This window comes from Carassius carassius, chromosome 37, assembly GCF_963082965.1.
Source record: "Carassius carassius chromosome 37, fCarCar2.1, whole genome shotgun sequence".
NCBI lineage: Eukaryota > Metazoa > Chordata > Actinopteri > Cypriniformes > Cyprinidae > Carassius > Carassius carassius.
In genome coordinates, this window is record NC_081791.1 from 3296203 (window position 1) to 3319573 (window position 23371).

Sequence of the window (23371 nt, forward strand, 5' to 3'; positions counted from 1 at the left end):
GCTAAAGTAGGCGATGGGCTGCATCTCACCAGATTGACCTTGCAGAAGTACAGCTCCCAAACCCCACTCTGAAGCATCAGTCTTTACTGTCAATGGCTGATCAAAATTTAGACTCTGCAAAACAGGTTCTTTGCACAACACATCTTTCAAATCCTTGAAAGCACTTTCACACTCTGCAGTCCAATCAATCTTATTGGGTTCATCCTTCTTTGTAAGGTTAGTAAGAACGACTGCTCTTGCAGAGAAGTGAGGGATGAAACGTCTATACCATCCAACTAGGCCCAGAAAAGAACGTACCTGCTTTTTTGAAGTTGGTCGTTCAGAATGCTTGATGGCTTCAATCTTTCCTACTTGAGGACGAATAATTCCATGTCCTAGTTTATATCCCAGGTAAGTAGTTTTCGCTTTGGCTATAGCACACTTGTCTGGACGAATGGTAAGTCCTGCTGATTTTATTCTTTCCAGTACCTCTGCCAGATGCTGTAGATGCTTTACCCAGGTCTTACTGTAGATAATATCATCTAGATATGCTGCTGCAAACTCCTCAGTGCCTTGGAGAATCTGGTTGATCATCCTTTGAAAGGTAGCAGGTGCTCCATGAAGCCCAAAGGGAAGGACCCGGAAGTGGTAGTCTCCAAAAGGAGTTTTAAAAGCTGTTAACTCCTTGCTATCTGGGCTTAATGGTATTTGCCAATAGCCTTTACAAGTCCAGTGTTGTAAGAAACTTTGCACTACCAAGTTTTTCTATTAAGTAATCTACTCTGGGCATGGGATATGGGTCAAATTTACTCACTGCATTGAGTTTTCTGAAGTCCAAGCAGAATCTAAGCGATCCTTCTTTGGAACCAGGACGATGGGATTATTCAAGTTTCAGCATTGTCTCAATATCCTGTTTCATTAGATATGCTCAAGCCTGCCTCATCAAGTTCTGGTTCTTCCAACTCAAAATCAAAATGCTCTGAGGTATTTATTAAATCTGACACCTATTTTCTCCGCTTTTCTAGCCTGTCTTCCTTACTTGGCTTTGTTTCACCTACTATTTCATCAGTGAAAAATGGCATTTCCTGTAGGGTGTTTTGTGCAAGATCTTGAGGCTGCGACAACTGAGTTAACTTTTGGGCCTGTGCTCTAGTAACAATGCCACACCATGCAGTTTCCCGCACCAAGTCTGCCAGTATAGGCATGTCTACACCTAGCAACACTGGATAAGGTAATGTTGTAGCAACCCCTACTTTCATCTTTCATCAAGGCTGACCATTAATCTCAATGTACACCTCAGCAGTGGGCAACTCTGATTTGTCCCCATGTACACAACAGACTGTGACTGTACCCTCAGTACATGAATCTCTTGGAACATATCCTGTCTGCACTAAAGTCTGTGCACAACCTGTGTCTACCAGGGCTGTTACAGGTCTACCATTTAACAAAACAGAAACAGTAGGCTCTTTGTCTACTTTGGGCGCTATTGTAGGGGTTGGTATATAACACAGTCAAGCTGATTTTGGCTTTTTTAAAGGACAATGTGGACTAGTGTGACCTGGCTCTGCACACTTATAACAAACCACCTCATTTTTTACTGATGATTGGTGTGCTATTTTCAGTGGTATCAAAAGTATTGACATTCATTACTCAAGTAGAAGTATAGATACTAGGGTTTAAACAGACTTTTGTAGAAGTTGAAGTATCAACTCAAGCTTTTTACTCGAGTAAAAGTGTAAAAGTACTGGTTTAAAAAACTACTTAAAGTATAAAGTAAAAGTAATGTAAGGGGGAAAAATGCCATTAAGAACAAAAGCTTAGGCCGCGCCACAGGGGCCTATTGTGCACTACCTTTTCTAAAGGCCATAGGCCATAATGACTATAATGTTATATTAAAATGTTCATGTTGAAAAATTTGGGATGCACTAGGCTTCCTGTTTCAGCCGCATATATGCCCATTGAAAATGAACGCACTTTAGTACAATGCAAATACATTAAAGGACTAGAGATATGATGACTAGTTGCCCATAAGTATTGTTATGGTGCAAAAAGTCAAACTTCAGAGGCATGTCATCAATAACCTTTAATGGAATGTAAATGTACATCCAAGCTTAGCTGCAGGAATCTGCGAGGGCAATGGACAAGAACATTGGTGCAGGCTTAGTAACAGTTACCCTTGTATGGTTGTCTATATACAATAAACATTATAGTGCTGTCAAAATGAATGATTAATCCAAGTGAATAATCAAAAACTAAAAATGAAAAATAACTCATAATCCTGATACCTTCTTGATTGATAGCTTCCTGTATTCGCTACATACGTCTGCTATGTCCAGTGTGGGGGGGTAACGAGTTACAAAGTTGGTATAGCCTACTTATCACAACATTGTCAATCGCGTCGTCAATCGCAAACGATAATTTATTCAAATGTCACGCTACCAAACTACCTACAGTAGCTTAATTTGCAGAGGAAGAAGAGAAAGCACCCATTTGGTAAATGAGCCAGTGAGAAATAATAACTTTTAAGTAGGGTCCAGTGCCATTTTGATACTTTTAAAACGGTACCGGCGCCTAAACGAATATAACAAATATTTAAAATAAATCCATAGCTTTCACCTTGGATGCTCTCATTTCCCAAGTTGTGCTTCCCTTAATCTAAGGCTAATAAATGTATTTCACAATCTGGGTCATTATTTAATACAAAACCACACATAATGTTTCTACTGTATCTCTGTCTATCTCTCTGATATATTTAGTTAAAATGAGTTCGGTCTGTCACTGTGTTTAGGCAGTTCTGTGAATTATTGTATGCTCATTCTTTATAAAGTAGCAACAATGTTGTTTGTAAAGTACAGAACTGTGCAAAGGTCTAAGGCACATTAGTATTTTCAGCCCAAAAAAGGGTTTTAAGCCAGTTATTTATATCTTTTGCTGTAGTGTGTCAGTAGGAAATATCAGTTTGCCATTCATTTTAACAATAATCGAATGCGATTTTGAATGCACAAGCAGTCTGACAACGGCAAAATTAATGTTTGGAAATGTAAACTGATATTTATACTGTCACACTACAGCAAAATATATAAATAACTGGCCGAACACCATTCTTTTAAGTGAAAATATTAATGTGCCTAAGACTTTTGCACAGTAGCTAGTGTATGTATAAAGTACGTATGATTAAATGAAGTATATTTAAATAAGTGTAATTAAAGTATGTGTCCATTCATATGTGTTAAGGGCTAGATTTTCTTGTCATTCTAACCATTACCGATGACAAGCGAAAACTTTACAGTAGATGAGAAACCGACTGCTCCCTCGTGACCTTTTGTAAACTGTATTTATAAAAAAGAACTGCACAAATACAGATATTCTAACAATCTGTCGATAAACACATACCTTGTGTCCTCTGTTTGTGTTTGAGTGCACTCGCGCTGCTCCGCCGTGGTCTGCTGATTGAAGAGCGCGCTGAAAGACGGAGAGGAGACCGGTCTGACGCCGGTTTCATATGAAATTTAAGGGGACTGACTCTGAGGCGATCGCAAATTTGTGTACAGTTTATGTAGCCAAATTTGTGTACAGCCCCGCTAAAAAAGCCTAGTGACGCCCCTGCTCCTTGTGTACCGTACATTTCGGAGAACCAGGACAAATTTCAATCGATCGCTCAGGCATTTAAAAGGCACCGAAATCTACTTCCTCTTATTCGGTTCGGTGCATACCGGTTCCATACCCAACCCTACTTTTAAGAAATATATTTTTAGATAAACGAACCCAAAACTGGCTATGTCCTTGCTGGAGTGTGTGTCATGTGCAGGTGCGATGGATCGCGTACACACCAATAGGGTGTCGGAATGGTATATGTTTATACCTCTCTTCCAACCACAATCAAATTCACTCCATCCGGATGGGGCGATTTATCTGGATAAGTTTTTTTTTTTGAATGATGACAAGCCGGAATGAAAACAAGTCGAAAAAAAATAGCAGTAACGAAGCAATTTTTAAAATGTAAGGAGTAGAAAGTACAGATACTTGCGTGAAAATGTAAGGAGTAGAAGTAAAAAGTCGTCTGAAAAATTATTACTCAAGTAAAGTATAGATACCCCAAATTTCTACTTAAGTAATGTAACGAAGTATTTGTACTTTGTTACTTGACACCTCTGGCTATTTTAGCAGGTATGGATTTAGGGTGGGCGGGATGTACAATCTGGGTTTGCAATTAAGAGTACGAACTACCCCCTGACACCCCAGACCTACCTCTGTTAGCTTGTAGGCTTCCAGCATACTGAAACGTACCAGTGGATCCCTTCCTTGCTGTGATGTAGGCATCCACCAAGCTAGCTGCTTCTTGTGCAGTTAAAGGATTCTGCTCCTTCACCCAAGTCCTTACTTCAGGGTACAATACCCACATGTACTGCTCTAGTACCAGCGTCTGCATTGTGTCTGCAGTCCATTTTGTTACTTGTTTCAAGGCACACCCATTTGGAAAATAAATCCCTCAGCTGAACATATAATTCCATTGGGGATTCGTCAGCTGGTGTGTCTAGTGAACAAAATCTCAGTCGATATGTCTCTGGACTGATTTCATATTTTTTGAGAATCACCTCTTTGACTTTACCATAATCTAAAGACAAGGCTGGTGACATAGCGACGAATGCACTCCTTGCTTTCCCTGTGAGCAAAGGGATCAGATGAACAGCCCAATCCTCCTTTGGCCACAAGTAGACTTCAGCCATTCTCTCAAAAGTGGTTAAGTACTGCTCACTATCGTCATCCTCTTGTAGCTGAGGCAGTTGAGGCACCAGAGCCGGTCCCCGAGTAGCTAATCGCTCTGCCGATGTACCTCCATATCTGGTCCGCTCCAAGTCCATCTGCATTTGCGTGATCTGATGAGTAAGTACTTTGAACTGTTGTTCTCGTCTCGCCAAGTCTTTCTCTTGCCTCTCATCTCTTTCCTTTTGGTACTGCAAGAAGGTCTGGAACATGCCTGCCAAAGCTGTGAGGGCTGTCTTATCTGTGGTTGTAGGGATTTCAGTACACTGTTGAACACTTCCTCCTGTAGCTCCACTTGCTGAAGTTTGTCCATCTTCACTATCCATGTTTGCCGTCTGCTGTCCTCTTGTCTTGGGTGGCATTTCAGTCTATTTAGGCCACTGACTGGTACTTCTGACACCATATGTTATGGATGGCACTCGCGATCGGAGGCATAATAAGACCATGGTGACAGGAAATTCCAGTGGAGGTGAGTTTATTGTGCAGATAGTGTAGATCCCACCGCAAAACAAAACAAAACAAAAATAAAGAAAGAAAACAATGTGTACAAGTCTCTTTGTTGGATCATAGACACAACAACAAAAGGTACTTTTACACAGGCTTCTATTGCTTGGACATGGACAGTATACCATACACACAGCTTCAATGGAGGGACTGAAAGCTCTCGGACTAAATCTAAAATATCTTAAACTGTGTCCTGAAGATGAACGGAGATCTTACTGGTTTGGAACAACATGAGGGTGAGTTATTAATTACATAATTTTCATTTTTGGGTGAACTATCCCTTTAATCTTAAAGACTTTAAATCAAACATATGTGTATTGTGGTTCTTTATAATGAAAATGAATGAACAAAATATACATCGTACCTCACATCTCTTAAACCCATAATACACAATACATTTGAACAATCACAGACATTATACAGGTCCGTGTATACATGATGTCAGTGCCAGCTAACAGACCATGTTAATGATGCGTGCAGTGTATGTGTGTGTGCTAGATATGGTGTACATGCATACAGTCCATTTATGATCACGGGGTTGCTCCCTGACACTTACCTATAAGGCCCTAAATGGTTTAGCTCCTGCGCACCTAACTAGCCTTATACCACGTTACAACCCATCACGCTCCCTAAGGTCACAAAACGCTGGACTTTTGGTAGTTCCTAGGATAGCAAAGTCCACTAAAGGAGGTAGAGCTTTTTCACATTTGGCTCCCAAACTCTGGAATAGCCTTCCTGATAATGTTCGGGGTTCAGACACACTCTCTCTGTTTAAATCTAGATTAAAAATGATGCTAACCCTGAATCAGCAAAAAGAACTAACAAATATTGCTACAAGTGTGACTGCATCATATAATAATTGCTGTTAATAATGTTCATCGTCTGGCTGACTACGTCTTGTATTATTTTTTCTCAAAAATCCTGTCATATGCACATAAACTAACAGTCACCGCTTATAAGCTACTACTAAATATTGTAGAAACTTAATTTTCTGTAACGTTGCTTTTTAATGATTTGTATCGTAAAAAGCGCTATAAAAATAAACTTAAATTGAATTTAATTGAATGTTCTGAAGGAACTGTGAGTGCTGCTTTAGTGGTGTTTGTCTGTAATATTCTGCTCTCTAGATATGCTTCAGGTCACAGTTTTTGGTCTTTTTTGGCATCACTTTGTTTAAATCACTAAACCTAAGAGCATTAGTAACAGTGTTGCTTTCCTCCAGCAAACACTATCCAGGGTTCCTCAAATCTGGACCTCGAGATTCATTTTTCTGCAGAGTTTAGCTCTAACCCTGATCAAATAACACCTGAGCATGCTAATCAATGTCTTTGGGATCATTAGAAAATCACAGGCAGATGACTTTGATCAGGGTTGGAGCTAAACTCTGCAGTGCACTGGACCTCCAGGGCAAGATTTGAGGAAGGGGGCGACTATACTATAACAACATAACCACATTTGCATGAGATCTAAATTTGATTTTAATAATTAACATCCACATTCCAACTTTGTCACCCACAAATTAAAATTATTGCATAATGCAAACATAAATGCACTGGGTGTTCAGAAATGACAAAGTATAAATAACACATATAAAAATATTATTTTACAAAATAAACTCTCTTACCAATATTTTACAATATTTCAGTGAAAATTCTACATCTGGATTCAACACTATACCAGTTACAAAAAGCTTGTGGTCAGTAGTTTCGTAATATTACAGTGAATGTGATTATTCCAGACTAGCAGCATACAGGACATTTCATGTACGTAATATTTATATATATTGCTTCTTGTCTTGTAAACTAAAAAAGCTATTCGTAAAAGATATAAATCTCAGTGTATTCATGAACAGAGATGCAGATCCACTATTTCTTTCTAGTGTCTTACAGTTAACAACATAGTTTTTAATAAATAAATAAAATCAGTGGTTTGGAAGAATTGAACAACAGAGCACAACAGTGATCAGCAACCTTGGCTCCAGAAGTCATTTTCCCATTTATTTTCTCTGTAGGAATTTACTTAAAAAATTATATTAAAAATCTTAAGGCAATTAAAGTTGTGAATTGAAACGAACAGTTTCAAGATGAATCATTACATCTTTCCCAGGAGAGAGAAAACAAAGTGCACTTTCATAATGTACTTAAAGTGCTCTGTTTTGACACACTAATTTTGTAATTAATTAAAACACTAAAAATAATTCTTTAGTACTTAAGATAATCTTAAGAACATATGTGTACTCAACTTTCATACACTACTGGTATCTAAATACATTTTTTTTTTACAGCGAAAGTATGTTAAAAGCACATTTTAGTTCATGTTCATAGTGTCCCAAAATAGCACAGTTGAGTACACTTAGATATTCTTAAGTTTACTAAAGAATATTTGTTAACACCTTATTTTAAGGTGTCCTTGTTACTCATGTTACATGTACTTACGATTATAATAACAATAAATTATGCATAATTATATGCAAGTAACCCTAACCATATATTAAGAACATGTAGTTAATTAATATTACTCAGTACTTAAATGTATTATTACACGGTAAAAACAACACCTTAGAATAAAGTGTAACTAAATATTAAGCACTTTTAGTACACTATTTTTGGACCTGGGTTGATTTGAAGCAGAACGTGAGAAGAAAGTCCTCTCCTCTACTTCTGGAACCTGCTGTTTTGCTCTGTTTGTCAATGTCTCGTTGCATACATGCAAGACGTCCATGTTTCAGCAGCTCCTCTGGTAAAATCAAGGTGCAGGTCAGTGTTATGGGTTTTACAGAGAGCCTTATTTTAATCCAGACAGCTTCAGGATTTATCGAAGAAAGCAAGGAAAGCATCAAAGGTACAGCCATTTACACTTTTAGTTCCACATTCCTTCCCACGCAATTCTTTCTCCAGAGTAAAGCTTTGACAATCTTGACGATTTTCCATTAAAGTGAGTCTGAAGTAAGGTCTTGTGCAAAAGCATCGCTCATTTGCATGTGTGCACCACTGTCCTCTCGCTGCAAGTGTTGCATTTGACGTAGCAGCACCAGAAGAACTTGCAGTTGCACTGCCAGACGCGTGAATACTGGTGTGTGTTGTATCCTCGGCCGCAACACATCAGGTCGCAGCCGTTGGGATGGTGCACCAGCGTCTTATTGCAAACCCGGCCCTGAGTGCCCACGCTGCCGGTCACAGGGTCCTTCTCGCAGTAGCTGGGTGATTTCTCGATGTACACCAGATCTGTGTCCATGGGCTTGCGGTACGAGTAGGGCTTTTTGATCTTGAGGAAAGTGGGTCGTTTGTGGCGCGTGGCCTTGACCGGCTCCACATGAACGGCACGGCTGTATTTGTCTTTCAAGATGTAGCCGAGCTCGCGAAACTTGGGGAGGGTCATCCAGCAGGTTCTGGTGGTGCAGGATCCAGACACACCGTGACATTTACACTCCAGCCGCATGTTCCTCTCCAGGACCTGAGAATATGAGAATATGAGAAATCAGTGCTTTCAACAGTCAGATGTCTCATTACTGATAATGAACACAGCACATGTTGTAAACAGTGTAGGGCAGGTTAGGCTACACTTGATTTTAAGGTGTCCTTGTTACAGTTTAATTATACATTTAGGTACTGGGTAATATTAATTAAATACATGTACTTACTATATGATTAGGGTTAGGGTTACTTGCATGTAATTATGCATAATTTATTGTTATTATAAAAGAAAGTACAGGTAACGTGTGTAACAACAAGAAAAACTGCATGACGTGTCCAACATTCAACACTTTTATATGCTGTGTGTTTTCTGGATGGATTGCTGCTAAACCAGTCTCTGGTTTTCCGGTCTCTAGAAATGGCTTGTGTTCTTTCTTTGAATGTCTAAATATTTGTTTGACCATTTTATTGATTAAAAACAAGTATACACTAATATCCTTTCATGCCAATAGCATAACAATGTTATTTTCCACCAATCAAAATGGCCCGATGTATCGTGCATCAGCTCAGTGACTCTTCTGCTGTCTGCTCTTCAGAGATGGGTCACCGTGAGCCAGCGTTAAACGCCCAAACAGAGCACTCTTTTAGTTTGCTCAAGACAAAACCTGCAGCTACAATTATCCTGTAAGGCTAGTCAGTTCACTAAGAGGCAATTAAGCAGCTCAGATAAGACGGTACATACGGCGTGGGGACTGAGGAGAAGAGCTGGAGCCATGAATCAGCTCTCTGTGACCAAATGTGCATCAAGCAGACATAAGATGCAAGCTTCTTTCCCCTCGTTAAACTCGACTGGGAGAGCGAGAGTGATTAATCTGCTCTCTGTTTGGCTTCTACTTCACACATAACCTAGTTAAATGAACAGCTCACCTAAAAACGATCAAATTAAACTTCTGTCAAATTTTATTAGCTTTGACGTTAATGATATTTGCTCATGATACTTTTAAGAAAGACGACAGCTTCTGTGGAGTCGTTCCTTTAACCTGATCATGACAACAGTGAGGAGGACTGCTGTTTTATTTTAATAAACACATCTGCAAAACAAGATGGTTTAGCTATCACCCCTGATGAAATAGTTTTAGTTAGCTAAACTTAAGTGTATATGGTTAAAAGGTGTACTGACAGACATTCATAGTAAACTTACAAATATTTTTATGTAATTTCTGTTGAAACTTCCGTGTCTTGTATTGTACATTTATTTTAGTAGATTTAAAATATATGAACTTTAAATATAGTAGTGAATAACACACTAGAGGTAAAATAATACTCAAGTACTTTCCATGTGCGTGAGTATGTTAGTCAACACATCAAAATAAGTGTACTTTGTTAAAGCATGAGAAAAATGTATTCAGTGATTATTAAACCGTAAATTAAAAAAAATATATATATAATACAAATAAGACTTTTTAAAAGTGCACTTAAGCACGTTACAAAAAACACTCATGAAAGTGTAGAGGTCTTTATTTCATTAACATTCATTAATATTTCTGCAAGTACAATTTTTAAATGTATATATTTTAATATACACTACACTGAAAAAAATTATAGACATTTTTTTTTTAAGGTAAGTGGTTGCAAACAATTTATTTTAGCTACTTAAAAAAAAACATGTTGAAAATTAGTCATCTAAATTAGTTTATTTAAATGTAGCTAAAATAAACTGATTGCAACCACTTCCCATAAAAAATCTCATAAATTCAATGAATCCTTTTTTTCAATGTACAAGTACACATTCAGCGCACTTCTGTTTCCCAAAGGACCGCGTCCCTTATTCCCCATCAGGACAACAAATGTATACGCAGAAAAAAGTAAGTGAAAGTGAAAAAGCCTTTTAAGATCTTTGGCGGTTTGAGCATTGAAAGTTGAGACAAAAACACAGCATCAATGAATAAAGGTCCCCATCAAAGCTAGCGATAGGGGATACTGGTGTAAGACAATGTCTATTAAACTGAGCTGAACATGGGAGTGGATTTGCACAGAGCTCATCTGATTTGTAATCAAACTCGAGCACTTATTCTGCTCTTACCTCTAAAAGCTTCCTATTATTGCTGTGCCAGTCGAGTCTTGGCTTCGGTGCCACATTGTTGATGGCTGCAAACCGCAGTGCCATAGTTACTGAATCCTTCGCTGTACTTGACTTTCACTTGATCCGTTCAGTGTAACCAAAACATCACTTCACTGACAGATAATACCTCTTTAAGGCACAGTTCACCCCAAAAAATGAACATTTGGTCATTTACTCACCCACATGCTCATTTTCAGACTTAACATGAAGAGGCACGGCCAAACATCACGTGTGTCATAGCTCAACATGACACACCGAGCTCGAATATGCATAAACAGCGAGGTTTGAACTGCAGCGGATGGGAAGATTTCACTGAATAACAACTCAAGAGCCAGACTTACTAAACAGGGCAAGTTAGCATTAGCCACAATCCCATAAAAGCACAGATGAGAGTGGAAAGTTCTGCTGACAATGTCCAATTTTCATAACGACCGACACAAACTACCAAGTGCTGCGCAAACAACAGGTCTACATAACGTTATTCACATATGCTGTTCATAGGGGACGTTTTGTATTAGCCCTACAGTTACAGTATGAAATATACTTAAACCTATAACAGAACACTTTCCCATTTTATCTCACAATTCTGAATATTTTTCCAACAAATGCAAGTTTATAGCTCTTATTTTTAAATGAACAATAGCAGGTTAGTCAATTCTGAGAAAAAAAAAAAAAAGAATAAACTTGTGTTTCTTAACCGAGGGGAAGAAAGAGAATGACAAGTTATTTTCCCTTATCACAATTGTGAGATATAATCTTGGAATTGTGAGAATAAAGCCATAATTTGGAAATATAAACTCAAATTAAATTAAATTTATTCTTTAATTCCTTGGCTTCCATTTACTGCTACTTGAAAACTGTCATTTTCTGCCCCCAGGTAGACTCTGGTAGGGTGGTAAAATATAACTTAATTCACACCATATTTCTGATATTATCGATCAATCTTATCAGATTAACTTTGATCGTTCACTTTTATTTTATATCCGTGAGTGCAGTACACCTGCAAAGCGTTAGCACTCGTTAGCTTGTCATTAGCGTTTTCATTTGAACCTATCGCTGTTTTCTTTTCTCCTCTCCCTCGCTCCAGTTTTTCACAAGTTCATCAAACAACCGCAGTAAGAATATTTCATCAAGCACGGTGAGTAATGGCTTCTCTCATCATTGTTACTTGCACCTCTTTCCACATGTACAGTTTATCTATCTCTGTCGCTGATGAGGGATTCACATGTGATAAATGCAGGGAAATAGTTAGGCTGACAGAGAAGATTTCAGAATTAGAGACACGCATCCAAACTTTAATTGAGGACAGTAAGAATGTTAGGGCTCTAGATACGGCTTTGGATGCGTCTAGCTCAGGGATTCCTGTACATTGTTCGGTTCCGGAAACAGAGCCCCTGCAGCAGGACAACTGGGTGACGGTGAGGCAGCGTAGTCGTGGGTCAAAACACAGCTCTTCTGTTCCGATCAAAACATTAAACAGATTCTCCCCACTCAGTGATGCACCCTCTGAGAAACCTGATGAAAGTGCTCTAGTTATTGGTGATTCTATTGTACGGAACGTGAATATAGAGACACCAGCCACCATAGTCAAATGTTTACCGGGAGCCAGAGCGCCTGACATCTTGGCAAATTTAAAAGTACTGGCTAATGCTAAACGTAAATACAGTAAGATTGTTATTCATGCCGGCGCTAATGATGTTCGACTTCGCCAGTCTGAGATCACTAAAAATAACATTAAAGAGGTGTGTGAACTTGCAAGCACGATGTCAGACACTGTAATATGCTCTGGTCCCCTCCCTGCTTACCGTGGTGATGAGATGCATAGCAGATTGTCATCACTCAATGGCTGGATGTCTAAGTGGTGCCCACAGAATAACATAGGTTTCATAGACAATTGGACGAGCTTTTGGGGCAGACATGACCTGTTTAAAAGAGATGGTCTTCATCCCTCCTGGGGTAGCGCCACTCTTCTCTCTAGAAATATGGCAAATAGTCTTAGTGTTTATACTTGACTAACTGGGGCCCAGGTCAGGAAGCAGACAGACTGGCTAAACCGACCGTCTGCTAGCTGCCTCCCGTCACAGAGGTCAGTTAATTCTCAGCACATAGAGACTTTTTCACCTAGATATCACACTATGGAGACTGTGTCTGTTCCCCTAACTAGAAAAAACAAAAAACGTCCAAACCAAGTTAAGATTAACAATTTAATTGAGGTTCAACAAATAAAAAACAGAAGCAATATGGATAAACAAATGATAAAGCTTGGCTTATTGAATATCAGATCCCTTTCTACGAAAACACTTTTTGTAAATAATATGATCACTGATCATAATATAGATGTACTCTGTTTGACAGAAACCTGGCTAAAACCTGATGATTACATTATTTTAAATGAGTCCACCCCCCAAGATTACTGTTATAAACATGAGCCACGTCTAAAAGGCAAAGGTGGAGGTGTTGCTTCAATTTATACCAACGTTTTCAGGATTTCTCAGAGGGCAGGCTACAAGTATAACTCGTTTGAAGTAATGGTGATTCATATAACATTATCCAGAGAAACAAATGTTAATGATAAATCCCCTGTTATGTTTGTACTGGCTACTGTATACAGGCCACCAGGGCACCATACAGACTTTATTAAAGAGTTTGTTGATTTTACATCCGAGTTAGTTCTGGCTGCAGATAAAGTTTTAAAAATGATGGTGTTGAAATTATTCAGCCAAGTGATATCTCAGATCATTATTTAGTTCTTTGCAACATTCATATAGCCAAAATTGTAAATTCTACTTCTTGTTACAAGTATGGAAGAACCATCACTTCTAACACAAAAGACTGCTTTTTAAGTTATCTTCCTGATGTATCCAAATTCCTTAGCATATCCAAAAGCTCAGAACAACTTGATGATGTAACAGAAACTATGGACTCTCTCTTTTCTAGCACTTTAAATAAAGTTGCTCCTTTACGCTTAAGGAAGGTTAAGGAAAACAGTTTGACACCATGGTATAATGAGCATACTCGCACCCTAAAGAGAGCAGCCCGAAAAATGGAGCGCAGCTGGAGGAAAACAAAACTAGAGGTATTTCGTATTGCTTGGCGGGAAAGTAACATATCCTACAGAAAAGCATTAAAAACTGCTAGATCCGATTACTTTTCTTCTCTTTTAGAAGAAAACAAACATAACCCCAGGTATTTATTCAATACAGTGGCTAAATTAACGAAAAATAAAGCCTCAACAAGTGTTGACATTTCCCAACATCACAGCAGTAATGACTTTATGAACTACTTTACTTCTAAAATCGATACTATTAGAGATAAAATTGCAACCATTCAGCCGTCAGCTACAGTATCACATCAGATAGTGCACTATAGACCCCCTGAGGAACAGTTCCACTCATTCTCTACCATAGGAGAGGAAGAACTGTATAAACTTGTTAAATCATCTAAACCAACAACATGTATGTTAGACCCTATACCATCTAAGCTCCTAAAAGAGGTGCTTCCAGAAGTCATAGATCCTCTTCTGACTATTATTTCTCCATTCTGTCACTGATGGAGTTTCGGTTCCTTGCCGCTGTCGCCTCTGGCTTGCTTAGTTGGGGACACTTCATCTACAGCGATATCGTTGACTTGATTGCAAATAAATGCACAGACACTATTTAACTGAACAGAGATGACATAACTGAATCCAATGATGAACTGCCTTTAACAATCATTTTGCATTATTGACACTGTTTTCCTAATGAATGTTGTTCAGTTGCTTTGACGCAATGTATTTTGTTTAAAGCGCTATATAAATAAAGGTGACATTGACATTGACATATTATTAATTCCTCATTGTCATTAGGATATGTCCCCAAAACCTTCAAACTGGCTGTTATTAAGCCTCTCATTAAAAAACCACAACTTGACCCCAAAGAACTAGTTAATTATAGACCAATCTCGAATCTCCCTTTTCTGTCCAAGATACTAGAAAAGGTGGTATCCACACAATTATATTCCTTCTTAGAGAAAAATGGTATATGTGAGGATTTCCAGTCAGGATTTAGACCGTATCATAGTACTGAGACTGCTCTCCTTAGAGTTACAAATGATCTGCTCTTATCATCTGATCGTGGGTCTATTAGTTTTATTGGATCTTAGTGCTGCGTTTGACACAATTGACCACAACATTCTTTTGCATAGACTTGAACACTTTGTTGGCATCAGTGGAAGTGCATTAGCATGGTTTAAATCGTACTTATATGACTGCCATCAGTTCGTAGCAGTGAATGAAGATGTATCCTATCGATCACAAGTGCAGTATGGAGTACCTCAAGGCTCAGTACTAGGGCCGCTACTCTTCACACTTTATATGTTACCCTTGGGAGATATCATCAGGAAACATGGTGTTAGCTTTCACTGTTATGCTGATGATACTCAGCTCTATATTTCTTCGCGGCCCGGTGAAACACACCAATTTGAAAAACTAATGGATTGCATAGTCGATATAAAAAACTGGATAACAAGTAATTTCTTACTGCTAAATTCTGAAAAAACAGAGGTGTTAAATATAGGACCTAAAAACTCTGCTTGTAATAACCTAGAACACTGTCTAAGACTTGATGGTTGCTCTGTCAATTCTTCGTCATCAGTTAGGAACCTAGGTGTGCTATTTGATCGCAATCTTTCCTTAGAAAGCCACGTTTATAGCATTTGTAAAACTGCATTTTTCCATCTCAAAAATATATCTAAATTACGGCCTATGCTCTCAATGTCAAATGCAGAAATGTTAATCCATGCATTTATGACCTCAAGGTTAGATTATTGTAATGCTTTATTGGGTGGTTGTTCTGCACGCTTAGTAAACAAACTACAGCTAGTCCAAAATGCAGCAGCAAGAGTTCTTACTAGAACCAGGAAGTATGACCATATTAGCCCGGTCCTGTCAACACTGCACTGGCTCCCTATCAAGCATCGTATAGATTTTAAAATATTGCTTATTACTTATAAAGCCCTGAATGGTTTAGCACCTCAGTATTTGAATGAGCTCCTTTTACATTATAATCCTCTACGTCCGCTACGTTCTCAAAACTCAGGCAATTTGATAATACCTAGAATATCAAAATCAACTGCGGGTGGCAGATCATTTTCCTATTTGGCGCCCAAACTCTGGAATAACCTACCTAACATTGTTCGGGAGGCAGACAAACTCTTGCAGTTTAAATCTAGATTAAAGACCCATCTCTTTAACCTGGCATACACATAACATACTAATATGCTTTTATTATCCAAATCCGTTAAAGGATTTTTAGGCTGCATTAATTAGGTAAACCGGAACCGGAAACACTTCCCATAACACCCGATGTACTTGCTACATCATTAGAAGAATGGCATCTACGCTAATATTTGTCTGTTTCTCTCTTGTTCCGAGGTCACCGTAGCCACCAGATCCAGTCTGTATCCAGATCAGAGGGTCACTGCAGTCACCCGGATCCAGTACGTATCCAGACCAGATGCTGGATCAGCACCTAGAAAGGACCTCTACATCCCTGAAAGACAGTGGAGACCAGGACAACTAGAGCCCCAGATACAGATCGCCTGTAAAGACCTTGTCTCAGAGGAGCACCAGGACAAGACCACAGGAAACAGATGATTCTTCTGCACAATCTGACTTTGCTGCAGCCTGGAATTGAACTACTGGTTTCGTCTGGTCAGAGGAGAACTGGCCCCCCAACTGAGCCTGGTTTCTCCCAAGGTTTTTTTCTCCATTCTGTCACCGATGGAGTTTCGGTTCCTTGCCGCTGTCGCCTCTGGCTTGCTTAGTTGGGGACACTTCATCTACAGAGATATCGTTGACTTGATTGCAAATAAATGCACAGACACTATTTAACTGAAAAGAGAAGACATAACTGAATCCAATGATGAACTGCCTTTAACTATCATTTTTGCATTATTGACACTGTTTTCCTAATGAATGTTGTTCAGTTGCTTTGACGCAATGTATTTTGTTTAAAGCGCTATATAAATAAAGGTGACTTTGACTTTGACTTTGACTCTGTCCACAGATAACAAACGTCACAACTGTCTATAATGACGTCTATTATCCTCAATAAGCTCAGCTGTAAAAAGAACTGTCCCTGTGTCTCAATGTGCATCCTAAACAGTATGTCAGACTAGTAAAAAAGCATAGCATGTTGAATAAAACATGGCAAAAGTCTCCTAGTGTGGATCTGTACGAATTCTAATGGATAATTTTGCACACAACACATTGCACTTTAGCAAAGGATTCAGTTCAGAACTACAGACATGAATAAAAAGTGTTAAAAACTACATACATGGCAGATGTCCTTGATTGATTAAGTAGTTAGGTTTAGATAAAGGGGTTTGAGTTACTAATAATCCATATTTGACTTGGTAAAAACCTGGTATTTAATGTTATATTTCATCTGCAACAACAATGTGAACTTTTATAAGCATCCATATACCTTTAAATGCATCATTGTGTATTAATGTGAGCAGAGATCTCGGCATGAAAGACCCACAGCCTTTGGCAAATCAACGTGCTACTTCTTTTCTCTCCAGGACAGTAAAGTTAAATGAAATGTGGATGTTAACTGTGACAAGACGACTGACAGGCCAGGTTACAGGTGTCAGGATGTGCGTAACTATTCGTCAGAGATGCAGTTGTGTGACATGATTGTACAGACCTCAGTTGACCTTTTAATGCCTCCAAAACATGACTTCAATTTCATAATGTTCATGAAACATGCAGATGGTTGCTGTGAGCACAACATGCTTTATATCAGATGAAGTGAGTCGTACTGTTTTTATCCACTTTAATATTTTTGATATGTCCATCTTTTGCAGCAATTACAGCAGCACATCTCTCTGACAGTGTCAGTATATTTCATAAGAACTTCAACACTAGTGTTATCCCATGCCTTCTGAACTCAAGCCAAAGGCTTTCCTTTGAATCTACAATAGATCTGTCCAGTTCTTTTTTCTAACTCGCCCCAAATTTGCTCGATGGACTTTGAGGGGCCAGTACATCATGTCCAATGTTCCAGAAGATTCCTTCCATCGCAGGTAGAGCCACAAATAGTTTGTTTTATGGGTATTGTAATGGACAATTCAACAAAACCAACTGAAACCTCTCAAATATGCCAAGTGATCTAACAGTTTTGGCCCCCACTGTATGTCCCAAAGCTTGCCTACAGTACACACTTCAAAAGAATGTACTTTTTCCTCACCAAAGCACAAACTTTCAGGGAATAGTATAAATAGGCAAATTGTAGTTTTTTGTCACTAGTCACTGCATGCTTTTGTTGCATGTAAACGAACAGCATGAACGTGTATCACAGAAGAAAAATTAAGTCACACAAGTCAACCAGTATGACAGTCTGTAACTTTTCCATGTCTTGGTGAATTTGTGGCTAATTCATTATGTGTAAATGTGGGATTCGAGGTGGACTTTCATGCTAACTGTTTTTCAAAAAATTGTGAATCCTACATATTTGCCCAAAATCTCCACCTCGTAAAAGAGTCAACTGTTCCTTCAAAGGAAGCCCTCGAAACTAAATAATGTCTGACAGTTTTTATTTACAAGAAACATACAAAGCCGAGCCTTTGCTTGTATAATCAAATACATACCTTTCGGCCTACTTCGTTGTTATGCAGATTCATAAGTGTCCTGGCGCTGTGTTTGATCTCTCTAGCATCCATAAAGACTTTGGAGAAGCCCAGGCCGTAGTGGATGTCTGCCGAGCAGCCGCCCCATTTCCATCCGTCGGCGTGCCCGTGGAAGCCCTGCTTGTCTTTGTCACAGCTGCAGTCGCTGAGGTTTCCCTGCGTGCAGGCGGCTGTGATGGCATGAGCCACTCCTGCTGCCATGATGGCATACGTGAACGCTGCCTCTTTACTGCCTGTCAACACACACTTTACAACATCACATATCGCAAAAATCATGGCTTTATACAGAGAAACACTGAATATGTAGCAACTCTGCATGGCCAAAATCAAATACTTCAACTAAAGCATCAAATATCTGCATTAATGTGGAATTGAATGTGGTTAGAAAATGTTTAAATAAATGACATTAAATCAATGACTTGCAACACTTTCAGATTCATGTCCAAATCTCTTAGACCACTATTGTGCATATATTTGTAAAATAGTTATGTGCAGACAATTACATTAAGTGTGTACTTTTTACAATTGAATCTTTGTATTTTGAATGTATTACAGGCAGAGAATATTAATTACATTACATGCAAACAAGTGATGCTCTATGAATGAGCTCAGAAGTAAAAAAAACTAATGATCTACTTCATGTTGTCAAGTAACAGATGAACTTCCTGAGGTTATCACTTATTCCTTCTCCATAAATCACTGACGAACACGGCTGTATTTGCATAATCGGCAGATGGATAACAATTAACCCAAACTGTAAATTAGAGCTGTCGTCCATGATAACACTATAGACAAACGTATATTCAGAAATGTGATTTCACTCATGTTGTGCTGAGACTGACATTATAGATTATTTCAACTTTAACCATTATAACACCTTACAGTAAGTTTCCATTTAACATTAACATTACTAAATCACCAAAAATGAACTAACAATGAAAAAAATAACACATAACAAATCCAAATAAGTAGCAAAATCACACTATGTGTGAACATTCATTGTTTTTATTCATGCTCTAAATCTGAGCTTTCACAGAGCCCACACAAAAATTGTGTAAAAATAATGTAAAAATTTAAATTAACGATTTTATCTGACACTACTGAAGCTAGGTAAGTTGTTTTTGCAAACTGATTACAACAAAAATTCTCATGAGATTATGAAAAGTAAAGATGTATTAGTCATTTGAAGTGACTCTCAGACACTGAGCATAATATTAGAAGCATGTATTACTTGTATTTCCCCTCAGATTTTCTCTACTGACATCATTCAGAGCTTAGACCTCATGAACTTTTATAAACTGAGACAGCAGCTGTGCCTTATATTGAAGCAGGTCGGATTGGCAAAGTAAAAGTCCATTTGTCTCAGGTGACATCTTATCATGTTCTGTAACTTACACCTGTGGAAAAACTCTTCAGGCTGCAAATACCAACCCAAACACTGATGCATGCACACACAAAAAAATGTCACTACCGAATTCACAAGGAGGCTTTTAGTCAGAAAGAGGGGCTGTACTCTTAAAACACTGAACTCAAGTACCTACATATAATAAAACTGCAAGAACGTTTGATCTTCAAGAAACTATACAGCAACTTATGCTGGTTCTCCAATGAAAGTGAATACCAATAGCACGAATTTGAGTTTCTATTTGGCATGCTTTTATACGCAGAAATTGACATTGGCGTGCAGGTGTTTAGCGTGCATGTAATATGTAATTTGTTGGCGTGCATATGACGCAGTTTAGGCGTATATATAACACGCACCTATCCACTGCTCATCATATGCACGCTGAACACAACCTGTGCGATCGGGTACGAGGCTCTGAAGAACCTGTACATTTGTCTGAGCTTCTCTTGATACTGACATCTTTCATTAAGACTGGTTTCTGGGATGCTTTGGAGCACCCGCTCATGTATCTCATCTGCCAGACATTTCAGGCATGTAGCGCGGAAATCTTAACCGGAACACGTCGATCTTTATAACGTATGAACTGAGATTAGTGAAGAAGGTAACTGTTTTACCCCAAACTAAACAAACTGTATAATCCGTAACCAGATTAGTAAACACTCCTGTTCTCCTAGACCAGATTCACCCAAATGCTGTTTTAGACATCATACGAGAGGAGATTTCCAACATACCCACTTTCAGCTCTTTTCCGAAGACGGTCCTCTCTCCGAGCGCGGAGCAGTTCCAGCGTCCGTGTCTGAACTGGAACTGGCACTCGCTGAGGCCCATCTGTGCGCCCTGTCCGATCACGATGAGCGCGTCCGGCCGGCTCTGACAGATGATGCGCTGCCTGGGCGCCAGACCCGGGATCCGGTTACATATGATGCTCGCTCCCAGCGCCAGCACGGTGGAGAACCGCCTAGAGTTGACCAGAGAACAACGTCTTAATATCTAACACTGCTAGCTAATCAAACACACTGGTGACCCTGGGGCACAGAGTAGCACAGGGACATTTGTGGCAATAGACAACATTGTATTGTAGGCTATGGGTCAAAATTGTCGATTATTCTTTTATGCCAAAAATCATTAGGATATTAGGTAAAGATCATGTTACATGAAGATATTTTGTAAATTTCCTAACATAAATATATCAAAACTTGTATTTTATTTATTTATTTATTTTTTATTAGGAATAGGCTATGCATTGCTAGAACTTTATTTGGACAACTCTTGAGCTGATTTTCTCTGAGCGATATTTTTATTTATTTATTTATTTATTTGCACCCTTTATGTCAGCCAAATAGTCATATCCTAACAAACCAATATACATACATCAATGGAAAGCTTATTTATTCAGTTTTCAGATTTTGTATAAATCTCAATAAAAATTTTTTTTAAAAAGTGCGCAGCAGACCCTAATGTCTTTGGATAGCATTATTACTTAAAAAAAAAAAAAAAAAAAACTTTTCCCTCCCACTGAATAAAATACATTTCAGTGGCAGTTTACTTAAAGCCTTATGAAATTGCATTATTAGTCTACGGGTTATTAATGCATTGTAATTATTCATAATGTGCGCTGTAATTCATTAGTCTATAACTTGTCGTAAATAATTATAAAATGTATAGTGTCACTATTAACTGATAAGTGTTATAATGTATTAACTGTGGTTACAACTATTCATGAGATTGTACAACGCATTACAAGAGAAAACTACTTTCATAATGCATTATAGCCTACATAAACGATTTACGTCAAGTGTTACCACAACTTCTTTTACTCTGTCGCACTATTGCTGTAAAATATATTCATGTAAGAAATAAAAATAACTTCTTTTTGTAACTGGAAAAGTAGACAAAGACTATACAGAGCAGCATAAAAAGTTCGTCTAATGCAGAATAGACAACATTATTATAACGACATTGTGATATGATACACTGTACAATACAGTTTCCCAATCAGCTCACCCCATTTTCAAGTAGATTATTCCGAGACAAAGGAACATGTGAAGTACCCAGCGCCGTGTTCTTCTGCTCATGATGGTCCTGTCTCGTTTCGCTCAAAGGTAACGAGAAACGGATCTCTCGGGTTGAATCGTCAGTCTGTCAGCAGTTAAAGCAGGTCCGTGTGAAGTAGTCTGGATCTCCAGCTATAGGACTGACTCTTCTGGCCGCTCATGTAGCTCAGTCAAGGTGTCTGCAGCTCGCGCACAGCGGCACAGGTAGAGCACATCTGAGCCCTCATCCTCCACATCTACTTTATATATCTGGGCGTGTTCCTGAGGGCCCTGAGCCCACCCATACAATCTCAGATACACAGATGCTTTCATTCAGATCCATAATGAAATCAGACCGTCTGACACATCCCATCAGGTGGCAGATATATAATCTAAAGCAGTCCTCATCATGTCTCAACAGAACAGGTGGTTTTAAATCAGTGAATCAATACGAATTTTTAAGTTGAACTTAGAAGTGACTGTGAAAGAAACACATTCTTTCAAAGTAGGCATACAAATTAGACTAAAAGCAGATAGGACTATGAAAACCTGCATTGTTTTAAAGTGAAATCTGTGTTAGTTTTCTGTAAAGTACAGCGATACTTCTGTACATAGGCTGTTAAGGGTGCAGATGAAGGTATGGCATGGTCATATAGATGATAATGAACAGGCAGATTGTCTGATGTGGTGTTAGAAGGTGATTTGAGAAGAGGCCTGAGAGTCAGATGTCTCTCCGTTGATTCTCGTAATCATTGAGAAGGGCATGCAATCACAAATTTAAAAAATCATTCCTTAATTTATAGCAGTTTATTTAGCAGTATTGTTTATCAATCCAATCACTCCCCCTACTGGCAGAACCAGTTAATGGACGGCGGTCTCTCAAGTTCCACTAGATTTGAGAAAACACAGTGTTTTTATAAAGGGTTATTTTCTTAGTCATGGCCATTTCTACCACATTCATTACATTAACGATCTAGCTTTCACAGAATGGCTAAATATCAGATCATAAAGTTTTAAAATCTTTTGTAGAGAAATATAAAATAAATATTATGATCAAATATTGTTGAACTGTTTATAGCTGTAGTCAAACAACAACAACAACAACAACAACAACAACAACAACAAAACAACTGATTTACATATTTATATCTATACAAATACTGACAATATTGGAATACTGACAAACATTCCATTTTCAGTGCAGTACATTTACATTGATAAATATATCGTGGATGTTTATGAATACATACAGCCTTGATGAGCATAAGAAAACGTTCAAAATCTTACGGATCCCAAACTTACATATCTATATATTATATATATTGAGAAAAATAGAAGCATTTTCTCTAGCGGTCAGACGTTTGGAGGCCTCTCTCTTAGTTTAGGAGTGTTCTGATGCTGCAGAGACGCCGTGGATGTGGGGGTCAGTCAGGAGCCAAACGCATCCATCTTATGATGTGGACTGCTGTGGGCTGCTGTCACT

General features: G+C 38.5%; 1 protein-coding gene across 1 annotated transcript; it reads right to left on the reverse strand.

Annotated features, from left to right (window-relative positions):
• Nucleotides 1–7790: 7790 nt before the first annotated feature.
• On the reverse strand, nt 7791–22106 carry LOC132117841 (protein Wnt-7a-like). The gene is made up of 4 exons (XM_059527150.1): nt 21860–22106; nt 20587–20813; nt 18412–18683; nt 7791–8700 (listed from the first exon to the last, which is right to left on the reverse strand). The coding sequence occupies exons 1-4, from the start codon at nt 21928–21930 to the stop codon at nt 8218–8220; spliced, it is 1053 nt and encodes a 350-aa protein (XP_059383133.1). The 5' UTR covers nt 21931–22106; the 3' UTR covers nt 7791–8217.
• Nucleotides 22107–23371: the final 1265 nt, after the last annotated feature.